Source organism: Hylaeus anthracinus, unplaced genomic scaffold, assembly GCF_026225885.1.
Source record: "Hylaeus anthracinus isolate JK02 unplaced genomic scaffold, UHH_iyHylAnth1.0_haploid 11989, whole genome shotgun sequence".
NCBI classification, from domain to species: domain Eukaryota; kingdom Metazoa; phylum Arthropoda; class Insecta; order Hymenoptera; family Colletidae; genus Hylaeus; species Hylaeus anthracinus.
The window spans coordinates 12,669,752-12,686,411 of record NW_026534337.1 but is presented as its reverse complement, the minus strand read 5'-3'; the positions used below and the strand labels follow the sequence as shown (position 1 = coordinate 12,686,411).

At 31.4% G+C, this 16,660-nt stretch overlaps 4 protein-coding genes across 5 annotated transcripts; 2 read left to right on the top strand and 2 right to left on the bottom strand.

Moving 5' to 3' along the window:
• The first annotated feature begins 2,230 nt into the window (after positions 1-2,230).
• Positions 2,231-6,207, top strand: LOC128887456 (kinesin-like protein KIF3A). Its single transcript, XM_054143333.1, has 9 exons — positions 2,231-2,370; positions 2,600-3,018; positions 3,087-3,277; positions 3,419-3,558; positions 3,631-3,828; positions 3,901-4,292; positions 4,352-4,769; positions 4,848-4,973; positions 5,057-6,207. The coding sequence occupies exons 1-9, from the start codon at positions 2,356-2,358 to the stop codon at positions 5,192-5,194; spliced, it is 2,037 nt and encodes a 678-aa protein (XP_053999308.1). The 5' UTR covers positions 2,231-2,355; the 3' UTR covers positions 5,195-6,207.
• A 100-nt stretch (positions 6,208-6,307) lies between these two features.
• On the bottom strand, positions 6,308-8,457 carry LOC128887457 (lysosomal Pro-X carboxypeptidase). The gene is made up of 7 exons (XM_054143334.1): positions 8,246-8,457; positions 8,021-8,161; positions 7,613-7,893; positions 7,395-7,552; positions 7,133-7,305; positions 6,697-7,046; positions 6,308-6,610 (listed from the first exon to the last, which is right to left on the bottom strand). The coding sequence occupies exons 1-7, from the start codon at positions 8,402-8,404 to the stop codon at positions 6,391-6,393; spliced, it is 1,482 nt and encodes a 493-aa protein (XP_053999309.1). The 5' UTR covers positions 8,405-8,457; the 3' UTR covers positions 6,308-6,390.
• A 929-nt stretch (positions 8,458-9,386) lies between these two features.
• On the top strand, positions 9,387-11,351 carry LOC128888234 (retinol dehydrogenase 11-like). Its single transcript, XM_054144934.1, has 4 exons — positions 9,387-10,119; positions 10,205-10,440; positions 10,579-10,876; positions 10,954-11,351. Exons 1-4 carry the CDS (start codon positions 9,847-9,849, stop codon positions 11,125-11,127), a joined length of 981 nt encoding a protein of 326 aa, XP_054000909.1. The 5' UTR covers positions 9,387-9,846; the 3' UTR covers positions 11,128-11,351.
• Positions 11,352-11,479: 128 nt separating this feature from the next.
• On the bottom strand, positions 11,480-16,513 carry LOC128888207 (UV radiation resistance-associated protein). 2 transcript variants are annotated; one of them, XM_054144891.1, is made up of 9 exons: positions 16,036-16,513; positions 15,625-15,829; positions 14,897-15,484; positions 14,633-14,805; positions 14,330-14,556; positions 14,082-14,252; positions 13,041-14,000; positions 12,883-12,949; positions 11,480-12,812 (listed from the first exon to the last, which is right to left on the bottom strand). In XM_054144891.1, exons 1-9 carry the CDS (start codon positions 16,138-16,140, stop codon positions 12,621-12,623), a joined length of 2,688 nt encoding a protein of 895 aa, XP_054000866.1. In that variant the 5' UTR covers positions 16,141-16,513; the 3' UTR covers positions 11,480-12,620. The 2 variants fall into 2 exon arrangements, with proteins under 2 accessions (XP_054000866.1, XP_054000867.1); XM_054144892.1 differs by lacking the exon at positions 16,036-16,513 and having other exon boundaries at positions 15,609-15,768.
• Between the last annotated feature and the right edge of the window lie 147 nt (positions 16,514-16,660).

The following is a 16,660-nucleotide window of genomic DNA, read 5'->3' as shown; positions in this document are numbered from 1 at the left end:
GACCTGCCGTCACACAGGTAGAGGAGAGCGGACCAGGTAACAGAACCTCCCGAGTATTCTCTTTCTTGTGTCCTCTTTCTTCTATCCCTCTCTCCCTCCCCACCCTCCTTCTTTCTTGTTTCCTCAGCCTTTTCTCTACCTCTTTTTTACCATCTTTTCCATCTTCTCGATCTTCTCTCCTCGTCCTCTAACCCATCTCTCCTCTTTCACTTCTTCCATTTCCCTTCGTCATATTCTTCCAACCCTTTTTACTTCTTCGTCCTTTCGTCTTCCATCGCTCCTCTTTCGCTTCTTTCTATCGTTAACCTTCCTCTACCGCGTCTACCACAATGTCCTGCTACTGGATGACTTTTTTCTCGTCTTGTTCGTGTTTACCAAGCGCGAATTGTCGCGAATTGCAAATCTATGATATTAATGGCAAGGTACGAAGAATTCCGTGTCACGTTCTTTACGGGAACGTTGACAATATTTTTAATGCAAGTATGCTTTTCAAAATTACTGATTGTAAGAATTAATCAGTAAAACGCAATATTATTTTTAGTTTGCTATTTTAAATTGTGAATGAATACTTCGTGTTACTACTTATTAACACGTACTTCTCCAATGTCAAATTCATCGTTAACAACTGCATCCACCCTAAGTGAGCCAGAGTATCTAACATTTTTAAGGAGCGCTTTATTGATTCGAGAACATACTTGATGTCTTCGGAAACCACTTTACACGTACAACCGCGCACTTTTAGGAAAACTCGACCGCGTGTTTATTAACTTCACCTAAGCACAGCGACGTCTTCGAAATGAAGAAGTCGAGGGGAAGAAAAATATAAACACCATATTATGATTGATCATTTAGACGTACACTTTCTTCGTTAGTACCTCAATCACCCCGGTTCGAATGTTAAACTAAGCAAGATCGATATCTCGCCAAAGCGAATAGGTCCTTACCTGCTGCCTACGCGTCCTGGTGGCTTTACATCGCTGTAACACCGGTAATCTACCAGCCAGTAGCGTGCGCGCATGGAAGTTCACCGTCTTCTTTCGTAACCCTGTGTAGAACATATTGCTCTCGCGTACAGAGAATGCATTGTTACGGTCGTCAGCTGCTGCTGCTTCGCTTCAAACGAGTACTCTTTCTATATAGGTGGGGAGATGCATCGGGGTTCCAGGGTACCAGATATACAGAGGGGGACCAGCACGCCACGCGGAGGGGGAATTTGCTCCCCCATTGTTCCTGGTGCGTATGCATGCAATTTTCACCCGACGTTTGTCTCCGTAAATTGGGTATTCGTTGCCACCGAAACTTCCTATCGTCGTTAGCAGAAAATACTTTTTAACAAGCTTAACACGTTGGATGCCAAACGAAAACTCATGAAAATTTCTATAAAGTTAAAATGTTGTCTCCATACAATTGAAAACTACCAAACGTTCGATTTAAACCTAGTAATCTTAATAAAATAATATTAAGTAACTCGATAACTAAGTAATCTCAAATTAGGGAAGAGGGTTGTAAAGATTCCATTTTTATAAATCGCTCGGGTGTGTTTTTTTCATGATGGCAAAAATTGGGAAAACTGATTAATCACATCGATATTCAAATATCGTCCAAGTCTCGAGTTCTTTCATAGGTTTACATGGTCATTGATATCATGTAGAAGACTTACGAATCGTGAACACGCAAGTAACTAATGTAAAATGTACACTTGCGGAAGTGAAATTTAGTACCGTAGAAGCCAAGTTATACAATGATCCTAACGAGTCAAATTTAAAATGCGGCCACAATGTGTGCGAACACTTCCTGCTGTCCTGTTTTTGTCAAGTTTCTAAATCAATAGAAATATATTTTTATCTGTTTAAACGCAAATTGAGTTGTCATAAGTATATTATAAATATCGCGAAACATAACTGTATTACAGGTACGAAGAATTTTAAACAATTAAAATTCTACTAAAATTATAATTAATTTTGTAAACATTCCTGTAACTAATAATTTATGTCCTACATTTTATTTCATTTGTAAATAAAATGAAATATTCGGTGTCGAGGAAATAAAGGAATCATATTATAGGATTATTTATCAATTAATGGAAGCTAGAATAACTTCACATTAGAAAAATAATTTTTGAAACATTTACGAAAGGAAGAAAACGTCGGTGAATTACCTACCGAGCTTCCAACATTGCAGATACAGATGACGTGACTTGCCTGCGCCAATTTTCGTATAATTCCAACCATACAGATCGATCCATTTGTTTACGGAGGTCGTCTGCTATTTCCTTACGTTCTACCAGTGTTTTGAGATTGAGCATTTTGCTCTAAATCGTGTTTTTATGTGACTTTAAAAAGAAACAGAGTTGCAATGCCGGAGACCGAAGTAAGTATTCTCATACATCCTAAGAAATATATATCTTAAGGGGAGAATCGTATCAAAAAATTTGTTTGACAGTTCGATCTGTCAAATCGTGTCATCGTAATTTTATCATTAAATTAAGCACCCAGAAAGAAAATTTAGTGGATGTATTAGATTCTTAGATATTTTAGTTTCTATATTCTTTCAGCTATGTATTGTTTTGACGATCGTAAAAATGATATTGTTTTTATAGGACAGCACTACGGAACTCGGAGAAATAGAAAATGTTAGGGTTGTGGTCCGTGTTCGACCTTTAAATGGAAAGGAGTTGGACGGACATTCGAAAAATATAGTACACGTAGATACTATAAATAGTGAAATAACTGTTGAAAATCCAAATGCTGCACAAGGAGAACCACCAAAAGTTTTTTCTTTCGATGCTGTCTTTGATACTGATTCAACACAAGTTGATATTTACAATGAAACAGCAAGACCTATTGTGGATAAAGTCCTGCAAGGATACAATGGAACTATATTTGCATATGGACAAACTGGCACTGGAAAAACATATACCATGTCAGGTGCAAAAACATCACCTCAGCTTAGAGGTATTATTCCTAATAGCTTTGCACATGTTTTTGGACATATAGCTAAAGCTCATGACAACCAAAAGTAAGTATCGCTACAAAGAATTGTTTTCAGTTAAATAAATGTTTAAAGCAATATTATTTTATTGGTAGATTCCTTGTACGTGCAACATATTTAGAAATTTACAATGAGGAAGTTAGAGATCTATTAGGTAAAGATCAAAATTCAAGACTAGAAGTAAAAGAAAGACCTGACATTGGAGTATTTGTAAAGGATCTTAGTGGATATGTTGTAAACAATGCTGATGATTTAGATCGGATAATGTCACTTGGCAATAAAAACCGTGAGTATCCTATTCAAGGCTTTCATATTATATTCTTCTACTATTAAAATAATAATAATAACAGCACATATTAATTATGTTGTCATAAGTAATAGAGATTGTTTAACTAATGATTTATCAAATGATGTGGTTGTATTGTAGGTGTTGTTGGGGCTACAGCAATGAATGTATCGAGTTCGAGGTCTCACGCAATATTCACGATCACAGTTGAATCTAGTCAACTTGGAGAAGATGGCGAACAACATGTTAAAATGGGCAAACTTCATTTAGTTGATTTGGCTGTACGTGATGCTTGCAATCAATGTATTGTGTATTTTTTAAAGTATATATATTAAAGTGTTGTTTTATTTTAGGGTTCAGAAAGACAAAGCAAAACTAAAGCTTCCGGAGTTCGTTTAAGAGAAGCAACAAAAATTAACTTGTCACTTTCAACGTTAGGTAATGTAATATCTGCATTGGTTGATGGTCAAAGTTCACATGTGCCTTACAGAAATTCTAAACTCACAAGATTGCTTCAAGACTCTTTGGGTGGTAACTCAAAAACGTTAATGGTAGTATTCTTAATTTTTATGAAATAAACATAATTCGTTAAATTATTACTTTAATTAATTATTTGAATGTAGTGTGCGAATGTAAGTCCAGCCGATATAAACTATGACGAAACCATTAGCACGCTTCGGTATGCAAACCGCGCTAAAAACATTAAAAATAGGGCGAGAATTAACGAAGATCCAAAGGATGCTTTACTTCGTCAGTTTCAAGTAGAAATTGAACAGTTGCGCAAACAGTTAGAGGAAAATGGCGCTGAAATCTCAGAATCTGAAGATGACACAGAAGATTCCGAAGATACGGGGGAAACTAAGCATGAGAAAAAAGCAAAACGTAGAAGAAGTCAAATATTAACAATGGAAGAACTAGAAGACCGAGATGTTGATTCCACTGAGAAGATTGATAAAGCTGAGAGAGAGGATAAAAGTCCTGATGATAAAGATGTCATAGAACTAAAAAGAACACAGTAAGTTCTTAAAAATTGATTCAAGCGATATGTTGTTTATAAAACGATTATTTTTACAGGAGTGAAAAGGAAGCATTACGAGAAAAAATGCAAAACTTACAAAATAAAATATTAGTTGGAGGCGAAAATTTATTGGAAAAGGCTGAAGCTCAAGAACATTTATTAGCTGCGGCAGCGATTGAACTCGATCAACGTAAAAGCAGAGAAGAACAACTGAAAAAAGCTATTGAAGCAAAAGAAGCTGAACGTATTGATATTGAAGAAAAGTATTCTTCTTTACAAGAAGAAGCTGCAGGAAAAACGAAAAAATTAGCCAGAGTCCATACAATGTTAATGTCCGTTAAAGCAGAATTATCCGATTTACAGCAAGAACATCAAAGAGAAATGGAAGGACTTCTAGAAGGAGTCAGAGGTATTGGAAGAGAATTACAACTCCAAGAGTTAATAGTGAACAGTTACATCCCTGTTCAATATCAAGTATGCATAACATATAGCTGTATCTGTAAATATAAATCATGTGTAACAAAAAATATATGAATTTTGATTTTTTTACAGACGATGATTGAACGATATGTTCATTGGAATGAAGATATTGGGGAATGGCAATTGAAATGTGTAGCATACACGGGCAATAATATGCGGAAAGCACAAGCGACACCACCAATAGGAACCAACAAAGATGTATGTATTTATATAATTTGTTATAATTGATACTATATTTTATAAGCATAGATCGTAATATTCATAATATTGTTTATTTATAGCAAACTCAACCTGATATGTCAAATATATATCTTTCCTATAATACTGGAATCGATAATACTTTTGTGCAACCAAAGAAAATAAGAGGTCGATCTGGAGTACCGAGGCCAACAACGGCACATAGACGTACTCCACACTAAAAATATATTTAAACGATAAAATGATAGATATATTTATTTTTCACTAAGTACTTTTTTTAGAATTTTTGTCGAGCTATTTTAAGTTATTTTTGTTTATATAATTTATATGACAAACTTTGCATTTCATACGATTCCATATTTATTCTTACTTTTAGTCGATACGTTCATCGTATTCTGAACATTATATGAAGGCAAAAAACACATAACACAGTAGAAAAATATCATATCTGAAAGACCTCTTCATAACTGGCATTAAAATCATGTTATATTAATTGTAATATGGTAAAAATTATAACTAAACTCGATGGAGTTTTAATTTATTCGAATCGGGTAATTTTCTTATAACTTATAAAAGTTATAGCAATTAAAGTGAATTATCATAATGGTAAGATTTTACGTTTCATATATTTCCATTTCTCTGTGTTGTCTGTTAAATATTAGATGTCGATACTGAAATCAATAATAAATATAAATTCATAGAAATTACATTTTCATATTTAACGGCATGCGATAGAAATCATTACTAAATAGAAGATTGATATGAAGACTTTAGAGAGGGAAATATGTGCTGTACCTGTGTGATAAGAAATAAAACGTTTTGCTCTATATAGGGATGTTAATTATACGTAACTGGAAAGACAGGAAATTGAATCTTTACCACATAATAGTTAACAAACTTGTGTCATTTTACATTGCCATTTGTGTATACTTTGATATCAATTAGATTTTTTAGCGTGACGATAATACTGTAGCATTTCTATAGGACTTCATAGTCAAAGTGATTTTAGAATATTATTTACATTTTAGTAATCGATGCCTCGTGCAATTGCTACATGAAGTTATCTAAACTATACACAAACTTTACGGACGTAATATTATTGTATCCAATGTTTCAAATGTATATTTCAATTTCTCAAATTTTTTTATAGTTTTATCTGCCTGTATTTCAAATTGTATTACAGCACGTGTATTCTTTAATTACTGTGATAATAAACTGCTTGTATTATTTTCAATTCATTTTGCTGATTACTTAAAACAATCGAGATTACTGTATTTGTAATCATTATTATGTGCATGTTATGCTTTTTTATATATAATTTCCGAAATAAAGAATAATAATTAAAATGTATATATTTGTTCTATTTTAATACATACTTTATCACAATTCCGTATTACAGCATCAGAACAACAAATATTTAATTAATGAACCTTTTCGTTTTCTTGCGATATTCCTTAATCCATATTTTAATAAAATAGCGATGATATTTTCGTGCATAAATAACACTATATGGATCATTAACATTGGTGCTCCTTAAGTCAAGGTGATGGGCACCTTCTGGAATTATTATTGCTACTGCTGATGAAGATAAGTTTCGTAATACCCCACCACTAGTCCACGGATCCAATAAACCATTACTATACACATAGTAATATTACGAATGTTATGCCAGGTTCTTATTATAAGTTTTCAAATATTAAAAGTATTATTTGCTAATACATACCTAAAAACAATGTTTGTTGCGGTTGATAAGTCAGCACATCCATACTCTTCACATGCTAAATTTTGCTGTGGTTTTATTGAATATTGTTGCATACAGTCTTTGGTGTATTCATCAAAATTCCATGAATCAGGCTCAAACATATCATTTACACCATTCATACAAGTTGGCATCACCATTTCGGTGCAAACCTGATAAGACCAACCACGAGCACCTAATTCTGGCGTAGAATCATTTGTATTTAAACATTTTGTTTCCTTAGTGTAATTAATGAATACATTAAAAGCATTATATATTGCAGTCATCAATTCCGTTCCTGTTAACGATTCGTTTGTTAGGTGTTTGCATGCAGCCTGTAATGAAAATAAAAATAAATGTAATTAGTTTATAAAAATATTAAAAATACTTTTTATAGATTATGCAATCAATTAATACCTACATTAACAGGATAAGCAGGCAATGGTGCTATGAAATTAGCTTCATATGGATAGTTTAACATAGCAAGATTTGTATAAATATCTACTAAAAACGATTTGAGTTTTTTAACATCACTGGCATTTTTTAATGGTTGACATAATTTCCAATTTTCTGATAACCACATTTTTCCTTTGTCTATTAAAATAAAATGATGATATGAAGAAAATATTACAAAATAAAAATTACCAATGTCCAAGTATGTATAAGAAGTAAAACTAGATTACCAGTTGATGTCATATTGTTAATAACATCCCATGATTTACGAATCAACTTTGGACAATTTGGATGACCACTATTAAAATCTGATGTAACTATTCGTCCAAATGCTTCACATTCTGCAATCCCATTAAATAGAAGAATTGGAGCTGAAGCTGCAATTGCTCTAAAATATTTTTTTTATATTTTTTACAATTATTTTTTCTATATTATTCAATTCACTTACCCTTGTACAATATGAGGATATTTCATACGTATCCATGCACTAAGCATACCACCATATGAACCACCGAAAACTATAACAGGACTGTACTTATATTCTAATTTAGATCTTAAGTACTGAATAAGATCAACGTAATCTGCAAGAGCTTGTTGAGATGTCAGGTATCCCAAATGTCGGGAACCATTAAAAGATTGATTGCCATATGGCATAGATTCTCCATAATAACGGTGTTCAGCAAAAATTAATAATGCTCCAAATTCTGGAGCTATCTCCCACATAAATCCCTGTAAAATATGGTAATTAGCATAACATCTGGAATGAATTTGAGTTCAAACATTATAAAAAAAATAAAAATTAGAGCAAGCTAAATATTGTTAAATATATGATATAAATATGATTTGTCATTCTCACCGTATTTTGAGCAAAAGTTTCGATGCTACCTTCATTTCCAGTATAAAAAAAAATAGGTGCATTTTTTCCTGATTGCCAAGTATCATTCACAAGATACCTTAACTTAAATGTATCTGGTAATGCGAAACTAAAATGATCCACCTGTAAGACAAATTTAAGTTTATGCAAAGTTTGATAAATAACAAAATTGAAAATTCAACAATAGAAATTTTTATAAAAACATACCGGCATATCGATTGTTTTGGTTTGATATTTGTACTTCGCGCTGTCCAATTCATCTTGACTGCGTGATTGCTTCTGAAATTTATTGAAGAAAATATGTTGCGAAGTCGGTTGCCATAACGCAAAAAATAGCAAAAGTAAAGTGGTTTTAAACCACATCATGATCGGTTATGAAGTATGGTCCAAGGTCCACTGACAATTAGTATAGTTCAATGGCTTTGCCCTACTCAACACGTACAACTGGTAAATAAAACCACGTGACTGTATTGTATAGCTGGAACGACTATAACCAGGAGTGTATCGTAAATATGACTCATGTGGCTCAAAATTCGGATAGGTTCAACAAAGATTTAAAAAACTGATAGCAGAGTGTCCATTAAATTATTGTTGCTAACTTAGAGCCCCAAAGACGAACTAAAATATTATTTTATATGTATATAAATAATAACATGTAACAATTTCACATATGTGTATTGACATTGTAACTCCCGCCATACAGTCGCAATCACGTGGTTTTGTTTAGATGCAGCATTGAATTGCAACATTTCTTATTAATTTAACGATATCAAAAAAATAACTTTCTTTCTTACATAAAATTTCATTTTAATAGAAATTATTTTAAACTTCATTACAATCTATTGTTTTTTAGAGTAAAACAAAACAGATATTGATAAATAATTACAAAATACAACACTTCTTAGAAATAAGTTGGATCGATTTTTTGCATTATTAGCTTATTAATCTATTATCATTTGCATATTGACTTGAGTATGCATATAATAAATAAATGAGATTCCACTAGTGAATATATGTATACTAAATAGTATTATTTTCCATTAGAATGTAATATCAGAAATGTAAACAAAAATGAATACAAAAAATTCTGTCGTTCCTTACTTTCACTTTCGTTTTTTTTCTTTGAAGTAAAGTTGAAAATATAGACTACATTTTTGTATGATAAAGATTAGAAATAAAATCAATATATAACAACTTGTTTATTGTGCTTATTTGATCGAACAATTCAATTTTTGTTTGTTTATTGTGAAATATCTCATTCTATAATTCCACAGTTATTTTTCACAATGTTTGTTTAGATATACATAAATTTGATCCCCCCGCTACTCGTCAGAAACTTCTGCACAGTATATACTTGCATAAAAATCAAATCACTAAGTCACTATACTCTCACTGACTCTTATTTTTTATCGCACGGATGTATATCTTGCCGGTGATTCATGAGATAGAATAAATTTTAAAATATGATAGTTCAATTTCAGTTTCATTATATTAAAATTTAGTTGATGTACATACGTAAGAAAAGTGTTATACGACACTTCGAATATTGTAATATTCGAGCTTGTATTGGAATATAAATTGTGAACCATAAATACTAAAGTGTATCATACGGAAGGTTAACTTGGATGAACAGATAAATATTTGAAGTCCTGCAATTCCTTAGTTCGTAAAAAAGAAAGAAACAAATTCTGAAATGCATATAAATACGCATTAAAAGTATTTTCATTTTGAGTAACTCATCGTGAGTAAGCATTTCGTGATTCAAATATCCGAAGTGCACGCATGGTTTAGTTATCTGGCATACAAATATGGTATCTTCATGGTGTTACTTAATTTTACCAGTAGTATTATTCATTGGATTACTTCGGAAATGTCGCGAGCGCACTTGGGGAAAATGCAAGAATATGGACAGTTTGCATGGTCGAGTATTTCTTGTGACAGGCGCCAATTCAGGTATTGGTAAAGAGACAGTGAAAGAATTGGCAAAAAGGAAAGCCACGGTTATCGTGGCTTGTAGAAATTTGCACAATGCTCGCAGTGCTATAACTGACATACGCTCTCAAATATCTACAGGAGAATTGGTAAATATAATTTCAAAACTACTTCCTTGTCTATTACAAATTAATAATATATGGCACTTGCATAAGTACATTCTTATTTTTATAGGTGCCAATGCAATTAAATTTAGCATCATTCTCATCAATCAGAGAATTTGTCACAGAAGTGATGAAAAATTTTACCCAGATTCATGTATTAATTAATAATGCTGGCGTATATGTTCCTTTTAAAGAACATGGTTTAACAGATGACGGATTTGAAATACATTTTGGTGTGAATCATTTAGGTCATTTCTTGCTCACAAATTTACTTTTAGAGCATTTAAAACAGAATGCACCAAGCAGGTGTGTTGCAAAATAGAATTCATATGAAAGAAATTTATTGTATAGTCCTATTAATATTAAGGACTATACATTATTTAATCTTTATCTAAATGTAATAATGTATACCTTAACATTAATCGATTCCTTCATTTATGATAGGATTGTGATTGTGACATCTAAGCTTTTTGAGTCAGGAGTAATAGACTTCTCAAACTTGAATGGTGAGAAAGGATTGACAGTTAAAGGACGCATGAATCCTGCCTATTGTAACTCAAAATTAGCTAATACCTATTTTGGTATTGAACTCACAAAAAGAACTCAAAATAGTGGCATTAACATTTACATGGTCTGTCCTGGATTCACTTACACTGGACTGTTCAGAAATGTTAAAAGGAGTTGGTTCCATTACATCATATTTTCCCCTATTGCTTTATTGTTTTTACGTACTGCAAATCAGGTAATAAATCTCTTTACATTACACACATTCTCCTAATAAGTATATTCGTTATATTCGTATCCCTATTTTTTTCACAGGGTGCACAAACTGTGTTACACTGTGCAATTGAGCCTTCCTTGTCTAACGAAAGCGGTAATATTTACCGTGATTGTAAACTCTATTTTTCGAAAAAGGAACTAGACCCTGATATAGCACTGCGCTTGTGGGATGTAAGTGCAAAACTGACTGGTATTAATGAGACTTCAGAATGAATATTTTTATCTATGTGTACTCTGTACTTTATTTTATTTCTGATATACTCAGTGGCCATTTGATATTTATTTTTGTATATAAATACAATTGCGTGATCATATAGTAAGTTTAAAACATTATTGCCATAGATCTCGTAAGAAATAGTAACATATTTTTGTTTGCACTGTTATAAATAAAATACTACACTGTATAGTTTTTTAAAATACTAGAATGTTGAAAATGCCCTAAATTTTATTAATTACCCTCAGAAATGCAGTAATAATAAAAACATTTTAACAATTACGATAGCGATACATTTTATATATACATTGTATATATATATAATATACATGTATAACAAATGTAATATATAATATATATTACATAATATGCTATTTAATTATGAACAAACCAAATAATAAAAAAAAGTAATTCTTACATACATATGTTTATAGCTTATCTAAGACTAATTGTTGTGTATGAAGTTATCAACATAATGTTCTTAACTATAGTAAATAATAGTAATAGCATTATAAAAAGTATTTGATAACTTAGTAAAAAGAATATACTTACACTGATACAATAAATATATTATAAAATACATCACGTTATTTAAATATTGTAAATTTTGTATTTCATCATTAAAAATATCATATGCATTTTTGTTTTCTTTATACTGTAATATTTCGTTACGAAAGTAGCATAAAATTAGTACACAAACTATTTTGTAAAGCAATACCGGTAATACTTTGGTTGTTCATGGTCGCATGTATTTTGTATAAAAAATAGCATTTTTAACCACAAGAATGTGAAAACTATACTTAAAAATTTTAATTCAATATCACAATTATTACCTAAATACTAGTGAATTTAACGATGTGAAATATATTGAAACATGCTTAAATATGTATACAAATATTATTTAGAATTACACGTGTATTAAGTCAACATAATCATTTTGTCTATACACAGGTATATTAACATCACTAATTTTACATAGTAAATATAAACATCACAATTAAAAATATATAAACGTATGCCGATTTTCATATTGTAATAATTATACAAGTACGGTGAAATATTCTCTTCCGAGTAGCAGTTAATTAATAGATTCATGATATTGTTTGTTTAAAGAAATGCACAATTAGTACTAATTGCACGACCACCATATATTGCACAGACGCACGCATGCATAAGAAAATTCAAATTTATGTATGTATATACACACACGCATACCTAAATTTGTTAAATTTGGATAGTAATACTTAAACTATACACAATCACGTTTCGTCTTAAATTTTCATCAAATTTCAAAATGAATAAATACAACATAAATCTACAGTAACATTTTACAACATAATCAATAAATAATCCTTATTATATCTTATTAATAATAAGAATTAATTCTAATTTTTCTATGTAAGTCGTGCAGTGACTTTTGTTGGGGTCTGGTATATTTAGATATGAACTATAGAGCAATAACAACGTTGTGTTATATTTTAGAATGTAAACATTACAGACGTGGTTTCATTACTTTAAAACTGGTTTTCTTATTAGCCAGAGCTTCAGTGCGTGCATACACATTTTCCGAACTTCGCCTAATAATGTCTATGTAGTCACTTGATGCCTCAAAGTCACATTTCTTTGTTTCATCATACGAATAACAGTCTGATTTCTGTGCTGTTTTTACTAATTCTGTTTCCAACTAAAATAATAAATTTACCATAATATTATTTAAAATATTAAATTAATAAATAAATAGTAAACTTACTTACCATTGGTTCTCTGTTTGCATCATTATGGCACCAATTTTTAGAATGCAACGGGTCTGCTCTATCTTTCCTACAACAAAGAAATGTGTTTCTTTCAACATACTTATTTGTTTGTAGATATAATAAGAATTAATTACGTTTTATTTCCAATAAAAACTTACTTCGATTCCGAGTTGTATTGTTTCTGCGACATACTATCTTTCGATGAGGGATACTCTTCTGGATAACTACAAATGGAACTTGTCCTTTGTTTCTTTTTAGTTTCTTCATAGGTACATAATATTATATCATCTAATGATAGGCATGACGTACTAAAATGTCCCTTGTTGTACGTTGACGTTTCCATAGCACCCGTACTACGTTCGTGAACATTGTAATGTATTTCACTATCTGGCATTCTAGGATTATCACAATCTTGTGGAACTTCATTTTCTGAATTATAATCTCGACTATGCCTTCCGTTTTTTAACGCATTATCTACAACGTCGTTGACATTTTTCAAGATCTCATTACTGATTGAAATAGTTTCTTCGATTTTGTCTTTTTTAATTATATTATTATCATTTGAACTATCGTCTCCATTTTGACTGCTATTAAGTGCCATTTCACAACTGCTTACAGAATTTGAGCTCCTCTCTCTTACGCTCACCGAACTTTCCAAGCTATCCGTAACGTTAGTCGATTTAGAAACCGACGTGGGTATCATAATTTCAATATTACTCTCTACTACAATTTCATTATTTACTTGACTGCTGTCTTCGACATTGGTATCACTGACGTTGCTTGAGATAGCGTTATTTAAGGTTTCACTGCTGCTATTGCTTGACCTATCTTTTATTAGTACCAATGCTTTATTGTCAATGGCACATTCTTCCGATTTGCAAATTCGTTTTGATTGGCTGCCTAAAACGAGGGACTGTACAGGCTTATCTAAACCTTGATCCAAAGAAGAACCGAGAGAAGATTTTATACTCTTCAACTGATTCATAGATCGCGAAGATCGATGACATTTTTCGAAAATTATTTTTTGTATTGGCGGTGTTAGTGGTACATTTTGTTTACCATTTCCAACTTCGATATCCAGAGATGAAACAGAATATGTTCGTTTTGAATTATCCAAACTATTAAAAAAAAAATCAATTTAACGTTATAAAATATCTTAAATAATTTTGTTCAGTTAAAAAAAGAATATAAATACATACTGTGATTGATTTGGTCTAATATTTATCAAGGTAGCTAGATTTGGAAGAGTTGCTCTTAAGTCTGTTGTTGGAAGGCCACAGTACCACCTTAGTTGAGCTATATTTTTATTTAATAAATAAACAGCGTAACGAAAATGTAGTTTATCCTTACTTCGGGCAAATAGTGGAAATCTGAAAATGTGATATATTTGATTAGTTATGTTGTTACTTAAATGAAAATTCAAAAGTGAATGAAATAAAATGCTTACTGCCTTTCATTGTCAGGTAAGTTTTCCTTGATATGATCTATGACTTTACTACGCGATCCATAGTGTATAATAGGATATCTAGTAGGTACATTAAGGAAATTAGCAACCATTTGCGTAGTATGTGCAACAAATCCTAATGCTACAGCTACTTCGGTATCATTTGATAATTCTAAATCCTCGCTATCAGGTAGATGTACATTATGTATTCGAAATTTCCCGTTTCCATCCTAAACAATAAAAATGTTTTTACATTTTAGTTATGGTTTGAAAAATTGGATCTTATGTCAAGTATTGCATACATACCTGAGTAATAGGATATATTAAACTTAATTCTGAAATTAATTGCCTTCTTCTGTGAGCAAGCTGACTACTCAATTGAACATATGTTTCTCTTGTGTCTATTTGATTTTGTCTCCATTCATGTAATCTTTCTATGTCTTTGTTAAGTTCTCTGTACCTTTCCATCAAATCCAGGCCTATAATGAAAATCAACATTTATTTTTAAAATTCTTTTACATAAACTGTAATATCTATAATTAATAAATAATATTATGGAATAATTGATACCGTAATCTTGATTTTCCTCCATGATATTAGAATGCAATTGAGTTAATACTCTTAGTTCTCCCATTTTCCTTGTCCGTTCTTGTTCTAGTAATTTTGTCCTAAACCTAGCCATTTCTAATTCCTTGCGTATTTTTATTATCTCGGCTCTCTTTTCCTTATTTATTTTACGAGGTTGAAATAATCTATCTAACGATGATTGCAAGTATTTTGGAGTGTGGAAGTTATCCCCAGATGCTATCTGCATCCGAAGTTTTTGCACTAATACTGTCTGATGCATGAGTGTCCCCATATTTATTCTCAAGATGCTCAGCTTACTCACTGTATAACTATCTTTTATTTCTGATGTGTTGACTTTCATATGCAAATACCTTTTTAACTCAGGAGTTTCAATGAAACAATATACTGGTGTGAAAAAACCACCATGAAATTGAAAGATTAGAGAATTTTCTTTTAGGACAGTACCTAAAGTGTTTGGTAGTTTTGAGCCCATGTATGCCAAACCATTGAAAGATATGCCCCATGTAAATACAGTTACATCAGTCATTACATTGTCTATAACCATCCTTTTCCATAGCCTTAGAATAACTTCTGTTAAATAATATATATTATATATAATATAAATTTTAAGAAGATAGCATGTAATGATTCTGTAGCATTCTCAATGGCAAATGTTTAGTTTAGATATATTAATGATTACATTTAAGGTACTAACAGATTATAAAGCTCACCACTGGCAGTAGAATAACCGGTGGCTTGTATAGTTGGTACTTCAAGACTCGACCACCTGGGATTTGCATTGTCAATTGTCTCACTCGTGTACAAAGGAGAAGACATACTTGTTCTATGTAGAGTATAATAAAACCAACAAACTTCATTGGTTGCATTTGACTTTAAATTGCATCCTATTATTTGTATAAGATTCCTAAGCCTCAACTGAAAATTATAATATGAAAGCATGAAGCATTATAATTTCACTAAATTACACCACAATTTATTATCACTCTGACATTGAGTCTGATTTCTTGAAAAGTGAATCGTATCATCTTCACTGATAATTACTATAAATTTTTACTAGATACACATAAATAAAACTTTCTTTAAACTAAGGATACAACAATAATTTCATATTGATTAATTACCTGCTGTGTAGCAAGAGGAAGCCAAGTTTTATACCGCGGAGCAATACGAGGTTGTAGGGTTAAATCCAAGTCTCTAACAAGGTTTGTTGTCTCCGAAACCTCCATTGTACACCTTCATAATACCGCGTAAGTAATATCATTAAAGAAGTAAATACGGCACAAATAAAATAGAATAACGTAGAATTTGTTTAATAAACGGAATTGTATTGTATTTACAGGTTATCTAAACCGTTTCGAAATTTAAGTAAACAACAACGAGTAATACTGAAATGCGATTTTTTTCATTCGTATTATTTGAATCTTATCAATTATATTTTTCAGTTCCGATTATTCTTCTTAGTTATACATAAATTCGTTGCAAGACATTGTCATTTTTTGAGTTTTGACAGTTCTTCGTATTGAGACCGATGAATCTCGATGTTCACCAAGTTCTTTGTGGTTCTTTGGTTCTTTGACCAGGTCCTCCAGTGCGGCCAAACGTTTAAATTTGAAGTTACTTTTAACAACCTTGATAATCCTAACAACAAAAAAAGACACCAGCATAATTCAAAGCGATGCACAACAAATATTCAAATGTAATTTATATAGAAATTGTAAAATATTGATTAAGATATATATGGCAATA

Bases quoted from the DNA above. Each gene is read 5' to 3' on its own strand.
- LOC128887457 (XM_054143334.1), bottom strand. From the start codon at position 8,404: ATGATGTGGTTTAAAACCACTTTACTTTTGCTATTTTTTGCGTTATGG. The intron at 8,162-8,245 runs GTATGTTTTTAT...TTTGTCTTACAG, and splicing joins CCAAAACAATCGATATGCCG to GTGGATCATTTTAGTTTCGC. The intron at 7,306-7,394 runs GTAATCTAGTTT...TTATTTTAATAG, and splicing joins TAACAATATGACATCAACTG to ACAAAGGAAAAATGTGGTTA.
- LOC128888234 (XM_054144934.1), top strand. From the start codon at position 9,847: ATGGTATCTTCATGGTGTTACTTAATTTTACCAGTAGTATTATTCATT. The intron at 10,441-10,578 runs GTGTGTTGCAAA...CATTTATGATAG, and splicing joins AAACAGAATGCACCAAGCAG to GATTGTGATTGTGACATCTA. The intron at 10,877-10,953 runs GTAATAAATCTC...TTTTTTTCACAG, and splicing joins TTTTACGTACTGCAAATCAG to GGTGCACAAACTGTGTTACA.
- LOC128887456 (XM_054143333.1), top strand. The intron at 4,293-4,351 runs GTAAGTTCTTAA...TTATTTTTACAG, and splicing joins ATAGAACTAAAAAGAACACA to GAGTGAAAAGGAAGCATTAC. The intron at 4,974-5,056 runs GTATGTATTTAT...GTTTATTTATAG, and splicing joins CAATAGGAACCAACAAAGAT to CAAACTCAACCTGATATGTC.
- LOC128888207 (XM_054144891.1), bottom strand. From the start codon at position 16,140: ATGGAGGTTTCGGAGACAACAAACCTTGTTAGAGACTTGGATTTAACC. The intron at 14,557-14,632 runs GTATGTATGCAA...TTTATTGTTTAG, and splicing joins TAATATATCCTATTACTCAG to GATGGAAACGGGAAATTTCG. The intron at 12,950-13,040 runs GTAAGTTTTTAT...TCTTTGTTGTAG, and splicing joins CAATACAACTCGGAATCGAA to GAAAGATAGAGCAGACCCGT.